We start from the raw sequence: 14,406 nt of genomic DNA on the forward strand, positions 1-14,406 counted from the left end.
CCAAACAATCCAGTGATTGACATCATGAGCATCGATCCACGCAATTAGGATACAATGACATGCTTCAACCAAGTCAGTGACCACCCAATCCCGTTGTTCACCTCTTACAACAAGCATAGTCGCCTACAGCAAGCATGGGTTGCTGAAGACCTATTCTAGCCCGGATCTTCATGGGTCACCAGTAAAGGTATCCTGAGGATTAGGAGAGTTCAGGTTTTTTTCAGATGGTGTCCATATGTAACCACTATTTGAGCTTGTAAGTGCTCCAAGTTAAGTTCCATCCCTGTTTACACATATGCTGAAGTGTATTTTTCAAGGACGACTGCCAATACTTTATCAGGTCATAAACATCCTATCGCTCAAACAAAGGGTATACAAAACCCTTTATTCTCACAACAGTACATTTTGTCCTGATAAGGTACTGGCACAAGCTCTCTATCTTAGAGCACAGGCAAATACTCAAGTTCCAAATACTCCACCATTCACATGTAAAGCAAATAACCCAATTTCCTTTTAACTGTATGGTTCTTGCAGTCAAGTGTTTGTTTAAGTTAAGGCCTGTCATGCTTAAAACGTACACGTTTCACACAGCACGAGAGTTTCACGCCTCTAACAACTGTACACTTTGCAGTACTTTTTCAGTATGTAAATGTACTTCATCTGAACAGAACAGTGATTGGCATAAAAAAATGTTCTAATGTTCTAATCTACAAATCACCCACTTAAGCATGTATCAATGTGTACATTCATATGTAGATGGAATGTGGTATTTGTGAAAATAAGATCTTGGGCCTTGATATTAACATTGGAATGCACAGTGATAACTCCGTCTTCCTGTGCAACAACCAGGCACATGATAATGACAGTTTATCCAGATAAATCCAGCAATGTGTTATCTTAAACTGGTTATTGTTCTCAAAATACTCAACCACTTTTGAATGTTTTGGTCTGTAGTATGTAGTTTACAGTCAATGAGTGTCAAAGTATATTTATGACCCTTTCAACCTTTGATTATGAATCTCACCAGTGTTTGAAACAATTTTAAAACTCAAAAAGACAGTCGGGCAGATGACCTATAAAATTGCCTGCCTGCCTACATCAGACATTACAAACATTGAAAAATTGCAAATAAATAAGAGACAAGATGCATCTTGATTCATTTGAAATAATGCAAACAATTTCTTGAGAATCTACTAGGAGTTATGATAAAACTGAATATGTAAGTACATGTAGTCTTAATATTATTTGACAGTCGGGCAGGTTGAGAAAAATTTCATGCAGACCGACAGAAATGTTAACAGCCACAGGCAGGCGGTATAGTTAAAAGCTACAGACACTGAATCTCACCAAATCAGTAAAGACACGAATCCAGCTGACACACCTCAATATAACTGAAATACTTGTTCAAAGATACTCGCTCACTTATTATCAATCTACCATTCAACAGACAGTAGACCCATGAAGATCCAGGGTAGATTAGGTCTTCAGCAACCCATGCTTGCCGTAAAAGGCGTCTATGCTTGTTGTAAGAGTCGACTAACAGGATTGGGTGGTCAGACTCGCTAGCTTGGTTGATACATGTCATCGATCCCAATTGCATGGAACGATGCTCATGATATCAATCACACTGGATTGTCTGGTCCAGACTCAAATATTTACAGACCGCTGTCATATAGCTGGAATATTGCTGAGTGCTGCGTAAAACAAACAAACCAATCAACAGACAGTACTCATACATTCCTTTACATCTATAGTGAAACCAACTGGAGACTATATTCTGCCTGAATCATCCAGTCGATGCTGGCACTAAATAGCACTTCTGTTGACCATCTTACCTTGACAAAGGTAGTCTCGGCTTCCAATAATGGTCCATACAATTTCTTCACAGATTTTGATTCAGAGTCGGACTTCTCCTGAAATGAATTTTTTTTTAAATTACTTCACTTTTTCATGTTGATGTTTTTGTTGCAATAGGGTTATATATATCTGTCAACGTCAAATATCAGAATGGCAATATTTATCCACTTATCAGACCAAAGCTGAAGTATAATAATAATTGGGGTGAGAAAAAACAAAAAACAAAAAAAATAATTTATATAATTTTTCCATGACCAAATATGTTTGGTCAGTCTAGTGGGAACAATAAAATGTGAACTCTGTACGGAAAGTAGGATGTTAATGCTATCCATACACTTATGTTAAAGAAAGATTAACAATGAGTTTTTGACATATTTACCCTTGTGTTTTGTTTCAATCACATTCTCATGTCAGCGTTACAAATTGGCACTAGTCCTGTAGTCCTTGCCAAACTGTTCAGTAGTTAAGGTATCATAAGGACTAGTAGAAATTTGCCATTTTTAAGGGTTTTGCTATATCTTATCATATTAAGGACTAGTGGACTAAAAATATTAGTTTCTACCGCTGCATTTAAATCCCATGTTTTACTCCGAAATGATACCTCTCTGCTAGGGCTGGGACAGGTAACTCAGGTCGGGTGGGTACTGAATAGGAACCTGGTACCCACAGGACTACCCGGACCCGTGGTTAGTCACGTGATATGTTGTTTCATGACAAAATTCACTATATAACTACATGGTCACATGACAATTTTAAGTCTCTAATGTTCGCATTACCATGATTACTTCATGACTTTGAACACGTTCCTTCTGATTTATATATGTTTGAACAAAGCTAAAACTTCAGTCAACTTCAGTGTTTGCATGACCAGATTGTTTTATATATGTATCTAAATACATTCTGCCAGGGCTACTGTCAAACTATTCTCAATCAGACATTTTGTACCTATCTCTTGACGCCAACAGCGGGTACCTGGGTAGGGTCGGGTAATAGGGGTAGGGTCGGGTAGTAACTTTGGATTCGTCCCAGCCCTACTCTCTGCACCAAGATTTGAGATAAGCTTATCTAGAAGGTCTCTTCAGGTGAATCATGAGTGAATATTGACTGCTTAATCTGAAAAGTAGGCTGAGTGGGTTCTTGCTAAGGCTTCATTTTCTGCCACCTCATAGAAGAAAGTTTGATTTGTATCTATGAAAACTTACACAACACAAATATTCTATTTATGGTACTCTCTTTTATGTGTAGATGCCATGGCACTGAGAAATGACAGGATGTATGAAATATCCACAACAATATAATGGTGCCATTAAGCTTTTTACTTTCAAAACTTGTAATTTTAGTCCATTTTCAAGATACAGTGCATTCCTCTGATCTTAAAGGGGCACTGATCTAACGCAATTCCCCGGGACTGGTTGTTGCCTTTGTTATTGTTTTTTCCCAGTGAGTACCCGGATGTAGAGCAGAAATCTAGACTAGCTCGCGACCTCTGTTGCGCCATTCGTAAGCGCATTAGTCACTTTTATGGATACCGGTAGTAATAAGAGCGTATGGTCACATTGATCAACAAAATGAAATACAGTTTTCGAGATGATAAGGAAATGTAGGCATCTTTGTGGGTAGCATCGGTAATGGTGACGAAGTTTTGATAAGTCACTTGCTTGGTAATTTTGCGATTTTCGTTTACACTATTTTGACTTGCAACACAAAGTAAATATTTCACCTGAGCATTGCTTTTTTTATAGTGTGTATATTTTTTTACTGTCAAAATGTGTAACATATTTATTAAACGTCTAAATATTCAGTTATTTTACAAAGTGACTGAAAAACATTTCCATCTGTATTATTATGATAACGAATTCCAAACATTTTGATGTTTAATGTCATCACCAAGAGATTGAAAATGTTACGTTGAAGTACATTTCTATGTTGTTTGGCTTCTAATCCTACATAATAATCTGTTGTGATGTTTGTAGGCCCTTTTGATCGTCTTAATCAATCTGGACAGATTTTTTAGTCAAAATGACAAATATTTACACATTTTAAAAATTGCCTGAGAGAATCACATTTTACAAATTGACGGTAATCTATACACGCTTACAAAGGAAATAACCTGTGAAAACAACGTCTATCTCGCATTGAAGAATTTCCCAACCAAGACGTAGAAAAACAAGAACGAATCGGTTCAAATGAAGGAAAACAAAATGCAAATACCATAATTACAACTTACCAAATTTATGTGTATAAATAGGCAGCTTCCTTATTCGAGGAATGTATCCATGAATATCCACACAAAGGAATAATATCACACTCGTCTGCAGCTATACAAAATAACTTATTCGATGTCACGTGTCTCTGTAACTATCAAATATTCTAAAAGATATATATCGTTTCGGGTGTCAAGTCTCAAGGGTCGGCTGAGAAAGGCCACGTGACAACTATTTTCATTACGTCGACGGTTCCTAAAAAATCCATTGAGTTTGATAACAATGAGCAACCAATCAACGTATTATCAGTTAAGCCTTTGAACAAATTGTATGTTGTTTTTACATCGGCACTTCACGCCATGATATGAGTGTATTCCCTTTGTTTTAGTAAACCTAGACATGTAAACACTCACTTTTGACATATCCACTGTGCAAGATAACAGTGATTAATCAATCAACGTATTTTCTGTTAATCCTTTGATGACTAGGAACGATCCGTTGATTTACCTAAAAAAGTAAATCAACTGATCATTCATCTCTTGCTGGGCTGCCACGTGCATATTACATGACGCACATTTCACCTCACTTCAAACCTGGATATAGATTGAATAATTACCCCAGACACAATAAATGCCAAATGAGAACCTTTGTCAGGTAATCTAAGTGGTGCTACCACTAATTGTACCTGTAATAAATTCATTAACTGAGCATCAAGTGAATGACGACAAATACACAAGTGTAGGGTTATACGAGAAAACGTGTATGACAACAAGGGAGTAGTAATCGTATTACACAATCCGAAATCCGAAAATGCTTTCACTGCATGGATACTTTTTTTAGTATTAAACTATAACCATCTGGGGTATTTCCAAATGACGACTTCCGATGAGCTCCGCCGTTCTTTTTGTCTGTTTGTTTAGGCTGAAGAAATTATTTAACATGCGCCCTTTGTCAATCTTTATAGATCACAGTTAACCAATCAGTGTTTATGCAAAAATGCGTAAAACAAATATTGCCTCCAAGTTTATTTAGCTGTCCTTGCAGACGGTAGCCCAGTCTCTGGTCACGCTCAGTTGCGTTGCGTATCATCCGGGTACTCACGGGGGAAAAAACAATAACAAAGGCAACAACCAGTCCGGGGAATGGCGTTAGATCAGTGCCCCTTTAACACAGAGAAGAATTGTATGACAGTAAAAGATTGGCCTTGTTTGATTTTATAATTTCTTAAAACTATTTTCATAATCTATGTAAACGCAGAGTGGGAAAATAGATTATTTCTAAGTATTTCTTTACACATATGATATGAGTTTCTTCATCAACAAACCTGTAAGTCTTTCACTGTTTTTTCATTCAACCAATCCTGTATTTTCAAGGACTGGCCAATGAGACTTTTGGAGTCAACTCCATTACTTCCTGGCTGCCGGTGGTTAGACACAGATGAATTCGATCTTCTGCTAGATCGTCTGCATCTACTTGCTGACTGGAAAAGAAATAATAAAAAGATGATAACACATTGAACCTACGAAGTCATTCTTTTACCAGCACCGGAAGGAAGAAACAAAACACAATATACTTCTGCCTACCATGCCTATTACAATAGTATTATGATTATGCATATAAGTAGAATGTGTTGGGAAAGTATAGCCTATTTGGGGGAATAAATATTTCTTGTAAAATTGACTTTCTAAAGTGACAGGTGGTTTTTCTCTTATCGCGTCTTACCATGATGTGAAGTTGCGGTGCATCCTTGTCTTGTGTAAGTTCTTGTACTATATCTTCAGAATGGATCTTAACAGATCCTCCTGATCGTTTCACACACAAAAGTGAAGACATCGTGCATCATAAACACCTGCCACAACATAAATACGAAAATCAAAACATCGCTCAAATCAAGCAAGTGATTTGGCCCCGGCCGCCATGTGTAAACTGATGACGTCACATGGCAACTGATTGTCCATGCCCCAGCGGGTTCTTTGTGTATTTAGTCCAGTATTTTCTATACATAGACGTATTAGGTATATTAATATAGATTGTGAATAACAGAGTTGAATTTCGCACGTTTGTGATACGTTGTCGACACAGAAAACATGATTAACATCGATTTTTCCGTAGCAACACATAGTTAAAAACATTGTATACTCTTTCCAACTAATTAGAACTCCGTACGTAGATAGAAAGCTAGTGTTGTGTTTACAAATAACGTGTACATTTTCAGGAACATTGGTATTTTTTATTTGTGCTATCGTCTAATTATTTGCCTTTACGATGACACACATGGATATAAACTCACAATATTTTCGATTAACATGAATATATTATAGTGTGTTGGACCGCAACCGAATTATTGTATCAAGGGAAGTAACTCTCGTTTGTTTATAGTTTTTCTACGCTACACGTTTTCAGAGAAAGTTTTGGTGAGGATTTTTAAAATTAAGTATAACATTTTATATCAAAATATTTAATGTGTGGAAACCTGACTTTATTTTGGGGTATTCTGCATAGTATGCACATGCTTGGACTCCTGAATGACCAAAGGCATCAAAGTGCATGCGACCCAAAGCCAAAGAGAAATTGTCTTGGACCTTCAAAGATTTGTTGGAACTCAAAGAGGTTCACCTAAACCGTACCCTATCTTTTCAGGGTACTCGAGGGGAAAATCAAAATCGTCCACAGAGAGACCCATTATGCTCAACACAAATAATAGAGAAGATTCAGTATGATCAGTGGAGAGTCTGTACTGGGGCCTGTATTCAACAATTAGAACCAAATAATTTTCACAAAAATTTGATGAATTTCAAGAGAATAGATCTATATGATATGTATATCATCCCTGACAAGAATTAAGGCTAGAGCTGCCAAAGTGACAATATGCTTATCCTGTCACTTTTCTTCTCTGCAAACTCTTTTTTTTAGGATAATGATGACAAGTTGATTGCAGCCATTATTTCACTGATAATAGTTTTTGCTATTAGGTGAGACTTTATTGTTTCTTGTTTAACTGATTCTTTTGTGAAAAACAACAACAAAAGATTTGCAGAGGTCTTTTCAGACATATTTTTTACACTTTCATTTTTGTAAGTTTGGTAGAGTCAGATAACTAACTTATAAAAAGTCTCACCAAATGTCATTTGCTACTTCACAGAAACCTTAGTCTTCAGCAACTCATGCTTGTTGTAAGAGGCGACTAATGGGTGGTCAGGCTTGCTGTCTTGAATGATGCATGTGATATCCCAGTTGCATAGATCGAAGCTCATGTTGTCAATCACTGATTTGTCTGGTCCAGACTGGATTATTTATAGACCATGTCATAAAGCTGGAATATTGCTGAGTGTGGCGTTAAACAACAAACTTCACATAACTTTGTGTTTTAATTTCATACTTGATTCATATTCAGTTCCAAAAATGAGTTCAGTTCGGGTGAGACATTTATCTATTACCACATGGTGTAAGGGACATTGGAGTAGATGTTTTACACTTTTACACATCTGTTTCTCTATGAGTATTGCACCACCTGTGTCAGATCTTTAGACTCCATTGAAAGAAGTTCCGTGGAGGGAAATGTGGCTGAAGTGTACATAAAATATTGTCAATTTTCTTAGTAGTGACTTCTTTTGTGGTGTTTTTAAAGGTTTGTGTAGAGCAAAATATCTGTCTTCTAGACTAGAATGGAAGACAATTCATGGCAGTATTTTATAATGTTATGAAGTTTTGAATTACAAATGAAATATTCCAATCGGAAATCTGTAACAGTGGGTGGGTGATAAACAATTATAATATCTTATGCATGTATTACAAAAACTGATGTGAAATAGTAACATTGTTTGAATAGGTTAAAACATTGCTATCATGACACTCAAAACATAATTGACCAGTTGGAAAGAAACGGAGCTGATCAATCCTGTTTGACACAACAGTCAATTTTGAGGCTTTTTATGTCAAAATAGCAAAGGGTGCCAAAACATACATGACATCCCTTCAGTATTATGCTAAATCGAAAGGATGTTATTGCACACTTGGAGTAAATTGTATAGGACATAAACTCTGCTACATTTAGACAAGCAGCCACAGTTCTGGGTCTGACATGTATGAGCACTAGTAGAATCTTCCACTCTATTGCGGGATGCACAAGTGATCTGAGCACTTCTGTTCACCCTTTGACATTCTCTGTTACTGTCAATGTAATGGACTTCTCTCTTCATGGAATACACCCACAGTAGAGCATGTTCTGTGCACCAATGGTTAATTATAGCTACTGTCTGCCATGATGTCTGCCATAGAGTCAGAGGAGAAGGTGGATTGGGGAAATACTAACCTATGAATGTTAGAGTGAGTGAATGAGTTGGGTTTAACACCGCTTTTAACAGTATTCCAGTTATATCACGGCGTGTCAGCTTAATGGGGGAGGAAAGCCAGAAGTGATGCAGGTCTCAGATGTTTACCACTTCGGTGAAACCCACAACATGGGTATGGTGCTGACAAACCTTGAAACATAATCGGGGAGAACCAGGATTCAAACCCAAAATCATAGTTTTCTGGCGTGCCCAAGGGACACAACTCTGCATATTGAATCGCAACGCCTCAGACTACAGGGATACCCGTGCACCCTATGAATGTTAGAGGTGTCCCAGTATGCTTGTCATGTATCGTAGGGTGTAAATTCACATTGCGCCAATGAATTGTGACACCCCTAATGTTAATCGATGCAGGATTAGTGCGAACAGTTTGGAAATAACGTGCAGTATTCCATGATAAAAATAAAGTTACTAACGATCCGTGATGATCCGGGATAGAATAGGTCTTCAGCAACCCATGCTTGTCGTAAAAGTCGACTATGCTTGTTGTAAGAGGCGACTAACGTTATCGGGTGGTCAGGCTCTCTGAATGATTGATGCCTGTCATCGATCCCAATTACATGCATCGATGCTCATGATGTCAATCTCTGGAATGTCTGGTACAGACCGCTGTCATATAGCTGGAATATTGCTGAGTGTGGCGTTAAACAACAAACAAACAAACACTGTGATAACACTTGACTCATTGTTAGTTTTGTCATCAATTGGTACACATTGGAAACATCTCTTTTTGACGTACATACTTCTCTATGTTTCTATGGTGCTCGTTTCCTTTGTGGTGAGTATGTATTGCAGAGTGAGTGAGTGAGTGAGTGAGTTGGGTTTAACGCCGCTTTTAACAGTATTCCAATCATATCCCGGCGTGTCAGCTTAATGTGGGAGGAAAGCCCGAAGTGATGCAGGTCTCAGACGTTTACCACTTCAGTGAAACCCACGAGCACGGGTATGGTGCTGACAAACCTAGAAACATAATCAGGGCGAACCGGGATTCGAACCCACAATCATAGGTTTCTTGCGTGCCCAAGGGACGCAACTCTGCATATCGAATCAGGGCGCCTTAGACAACTGGGCCACCCGTGCCCCCCTGTATTGCAGAGTGAGATGGGGATAGATGCCTTATCGGATCATTGTGCATCATGTCTGTCGTGAACATAAATATTTTCAAGTAGTATAAGTATGTCTTGGTTTACCCAGCACCAAGACAGTTCATTGAGCACAGTTGTCTCCCTTTGTCAGGCTCCATTTGTAGTGGGTAAGTATCAGCAGAGACGTATATACATTTTTTCTACGTCTTTGGTATCAGGGTTTCACACTAATAATGATCCTTATTTAATCAGCGCCATGTTGGTGACCGGTGTCACTTTGGACTCTGAAAATCCAGTGTATTATATTTCCATTGCATTATGGTAAGATGGTAAGACTATTGTTACCATTGCTTTGTTTAATCCCAGAGCTCAAGTGGCCCTGTAGTCAAATAGGCCATCGTTTGTTGTGTGCAGTTCTTCTCCCAGACATTTCAGAAATCCATTATCATAGGTTTGAAACCAGATTCATCCCGATTATGTATCTAGATTTGTCAGTATTGCGTCCATTCATGTGGGTTTCATCATAGTGGTAAATGTCCACGATCTGCATCACTTCAGGTTTTCATCCCACCTCAAGGTTTTATATATACTACTTGAAAAGGTTGAGGACTTCCAGATTAACTTTTGTAATATGAAAGCAGAGCTACAGATAAGCAGCATATTTAAAATAATCCCCCAAAATATTCAAAACCAAATTACTTTCAATTAACTTGTGTACAGAAACGCATGCTTTTAATGAAAAACTCAAATGTATAAAAACAGCACCCATACCCAATGAAGCTTTTTCAGCATTCGTACAAAGGAGCTAATTTCCGAAACAAAATTACAATCTAATTTACTTTCCGAGTCAATCCTATATATTTAGAACAGTTATATACATGTAAAACATTATGTCCTTTTTTTTTAAATCTTAAAATGTTCATTAATTTGGTATAAAAAAAACAATAGGGTGATGAATAGATGAGTGAAAAAATATTTGTTACCCAATGAAAAATGTAATAACCCAATTAAAATAGAAACCCTAAAGTAAAAACTCAATTGCTCAAAAATTTATCTGGAGCTCTGGGAAAGAAATGGGCAGTCCTTAACTTCTCTTTTTTAAATAGTGTAACAGAAATGATGTTCAAAGCAGCATTACTGAAATTCACTGAAATCTTTTTTAGCCCAATTTGAGTGACACGATGCTAAATACAATCATCAGATGAAATTACTCTCAAGAGCCAGAGATTCTGTGCTAAGTTAGTACTAAGTTAGTGCTAAGTTAGTGCTAAGTTAGTGCTGAGACAAATTGAGATGGGGACCTGAACACAGCTATGGTGGCAAATAGGTCTTGGGTCATTATTTCAATAGAGCTGTTGAAAAGAGCATAAAATCAAACTCACTTTACAAGATGATTTAAGATGATCATCCAAGGGTAATTGACGTGTTTGGAACGAACTGTCGATTGAAGATTGTCTGTTTAAGACACAATCTGTATTTGCCCAGAGATACTGACCTGGGTTTTCAGGTACAGTTTTGCGATCAAGTTTTTTGTTTGTATGACATGCTTGTAGCTGTTGGTTGTTTATGGTACATGTAATTGTGTTGTAAGTGTGTCAATAGTGACTGAAGCAGTCATAAAAGAACCGTTGACTTGTAGTTGTCATGGTAGTTGTTACAAACTGTTTGTGTGTTGATTAAACATTTAAATTCATGTTCATGTTTAGCCTTTTTTCAGACACCACAGGGGCACAACTATTTGGCATGTCTAATTATTTTCGACCTTTGTGAGGGTATTTGACTGGTATGGAGATTTCAAGGGATGGGCTTGACATATTTTGTTCAATTAGACAACATACTACCATGAGCAGAAGATTTACATATTTTTTTATGAGCATCCCCTGCATGTTACATATGTCATTTCTATGTAACATCCAAACTTGACTTACTGTTTTCGACGTAATAAGCGCCCAGGGCGCTCTCAAAATTAGAAAAAGGGGGCTCTTATTAAAATATTATTTTGGTGAAAAAAACAGTTGGAAGATAAATTTTGTGGTTTATGCTGAGAGCCTGAAATGTTTATGTACGGCAAATATATTTTTCCAGAATTTAATTGCCCATAATTAATGGTGCATATAACACAGGAGTGCGTACTATACGCAAATGAGTAAGTCTTGTTTACATTGATCAATCGGAAGGGGTGCTAATTGGGATTGTTCACTAGCCAATATATTAGCAAATATCGCTGTGGTCACTTATTTAGGCGGGGTGCTTATTACGTCGAATACAGTATTTATATTTGATCATCAAACAATGTGTATGCAGGGAATATTGATGACAATGTTTTTGTTTCATTTTATTTCAGTCATCAGGTGCTTGTGTGATAAAGACACAAATGTTTTTTTAAAAAGGATGAACTGAAAGTTCAAGTGTTCTTATGTAGTGCTGTTTGGTCCATCTGTACATCTGGACATAAAAAATGTTTTGGTATCACCATGGAAACCACAAGGCCTATGATGATGAAACTTTGCAGGGATTATTCAAATTATGGAATCTCCCTAAGCTGTGCTCAAAGCATAATATATATAAGCACTATGTATGTGTTATATGTATAAACATTTGAAATGTATTTTGGCACATTATGATTCTTGATCCAGCTTCAGCCATTGACCTTCACACACACCCATTTTTTATAGTTTTACCGTAACTTTTTTTTACATCTCCCGTGAAACACCATTGTTGAACTTACGTACACAAAATTAAATTCAATCTAATTAAAATCAGATCTTAGTTCTCGCTGCCGGGTCACGTCAGACCGACCTTTCACGAACTCTAACCGACCGATTGATTCACTGACAAGAAGTCGACATCAGCCAATCAGAAGGCAGCTTTCTCGTGCTTTACGACAATAATTGCAAATTGGTGACTACGCTTCGAAACATATTTTGACAAATTATCACATAAAAATTTGAAACCTGAACAAAAGAACATTCTCGAATGGCTAATATATGGTCTAGATTGTATAGATTCAGTCGTTAAGCCCGTAACTATCGTTCGGAATACCCCGTTTTAAAGTTTTCAAGGCTGCATGATTAGATATCACATTCCGACTGTCACTTTCATGATCTGGTAAGCGACGCTCTGATTGGTCAGATGAAAGGTCGTTCTGACGTGACCCATAATGGGATGTCCTCAGATCATTGTTTAGCGGTAGCGAGAACTAAGATCTGATTTTAATTAGATTGGCTTAAATTTTGTGTATGTAAGCTCAACAATGGTGTCTATATTTTGCTCCAATCGAAATGTCCAAAAATGTTTGGCCCTTTTGGTTGGATTTTTTCAGGTGGTCTACAGTTAATATCCATAGCAAAACATTTGTTAATTACAGGAAGATTTGTTTTGTAGGGTATCAGTTAAGAAAACGATTCTGAAGTTATGAATTGATGCTGTACCGTACCCAGTGTAATTTTCTCAGTTTGCTGTTTTCAGAATTAACAAATGATAGAAGGAGTAATATTCTAAATAAGATATCCTGAAGGCAGCACTTTGGGTCTAACAACGTCCAGATCACTATGGTTTCACTGTATGCTGAAAATGTCATGTGCCCATTTCACAGCTTTTTTAGCAATTATGAAATTTGATATAGGTAAGTACATATTCCAAGGCAAAAGCATACAATGCAGATCAACATATACTTTTTTCATTCAATTTGATTTTGTACCCTGGTATGTCAACTATGGTTTACACTTGTTTATTCCTGTTTATAACCCTTTATTGTACCCTTAAACTATATTCTAATTCGGTGAGCTACAGCTTCATTTCATGTACCTGTCCTTGTAAAAAGGTAAAACATTTATTAATGATATATGTGTCTAGACATTCCGATAAATTTTAAACCTGTTTTTTTTAAGCTGAACTCTGGTGTATATGGTTTTGTCCTGTTTTTAACATTACAGCCGTGGCAACCATAAAACAAACATCAATTTCCCTTTCACTCTGCTGTTTATGCATGTATAATGATAATCATAATCATAATCACAAAATGGTCATGCTGTTTTGCTGTAAGAGCTGTTGGAAGTATTCCAGAAAATTCCAGGTGGGCTCTGTCTCTCTGAGAGGTCTGTGTTACAGCAAATGAATTCTTTTCACTGTCACCCATAATGTCTCATGCCCTGTCTCTGCATCTCCTCCTTACTTTATTGTGTGCTGGATTATTTCATTACAGATTTCATCACTTGTGATAAAAAGTAGGGCTCACGAGTCCAAATTTACTACCCGGGTACCCACCCCCCTATTACCCGACCCTACCTGGGTACCCACTGTAGGTCTCAGGAGATGTCTCAAAATGTCCGATTGGGAACATTTTTAGCATAGCCCTGGCAATTTATTTAGATACATGTATTAAACAATGTGGTTATTCATACTCTGAAGTTGAATTAAGTTATGTCTTTATTCAACCATATAAAAAATCAGAAGGAAAGGATGCATAGTCAGAAAGAAATGCAAACATTAGTGACTTGTAGTGTAGCCATAGAGTTCTTGATAATTTTTGTCATAATAATAGTTAAACAATAGATCACGTGACTAACCACGGGTCCAGGTATTCCTGTGGGTACCCGGGTCCTGCTCAGTACCCACCCGACCTGGGTACCCGAGTGACCCGTCCCAGCCCCAATAAAAAGGCTCCCTATGGTGGTTTAAGTATATCTCCATTGTCTGTTATGATTCCTGCATTGTTCAGTACACACAAGGACAACTAAAGGATAACTTGCATAAATCACCCCTGTGAGGTTTTGGCACGTAGACTTGTACAATAATTGAAAAAAGTTTTGTTTTGCCTTTTGATAATATTTTTTTAGAATAATGCTGTCTTTCAAAACTGCATGTGTTAAATAAAATTCGTTAAATACTGATGGTGACTTTCTAAAG

The 14,406-nt window shown here is 37.2% G+C and overlaps 1 protein-coding gene across 3 annotated transcripts in view; it reads right to left on the reverse strand.

The window, feature by feature from the left end:
* The window catches only part of LOC139474632 (protein FAM228B-like), a 30,347-nt gene that overhangs the window by 10,619 nt on the left and 5,322 nt on the right, over nt 1-14,406 (reverse strand). For 2 of the 3 annotated variants that reach the window (XM_071257718.1, XM_071257716.1), the window contains exons 1-3: nt 5,784-5,986; nt 5,386-5,541; nt 1,836-1,913 (exon numbers count right to left, since the gene is read on the reverse strand). In XM_071257718.1, the coding sequence (XP_071113819.1) occupies nt 1,836-1,913; nt 5,386-5,541; nt 5,784-5,894 (345 nt within the window). In that variant the 5' untranslated portion in view covers nt 5,895-5,986. Of the gene's footprint in view, nt 1-1,835; nt 1,914-5,385; nt 5,542-5,783; nt 5,987-14,406 lie in introns of those variants that run through there. The other variant, XM_071257717.1, reaches the window with a different exon arrangement.

Source organism: Haliotis cracherodii, unplaced genomic scaffold, assembly GCF_022045235.1.
Source record: "Haliotis cracherodii isolate W230 unplaced genomic scaffold, xgHalCrac1.p SCAF_3, whole genome shotgun sequence".
Lineage (NCBI taxonomy): Eukaryota > Metazoa > Mollusca > Gastropoda > Lepetellida > Haliotidae > Haliotis > Haliotis cracherodii.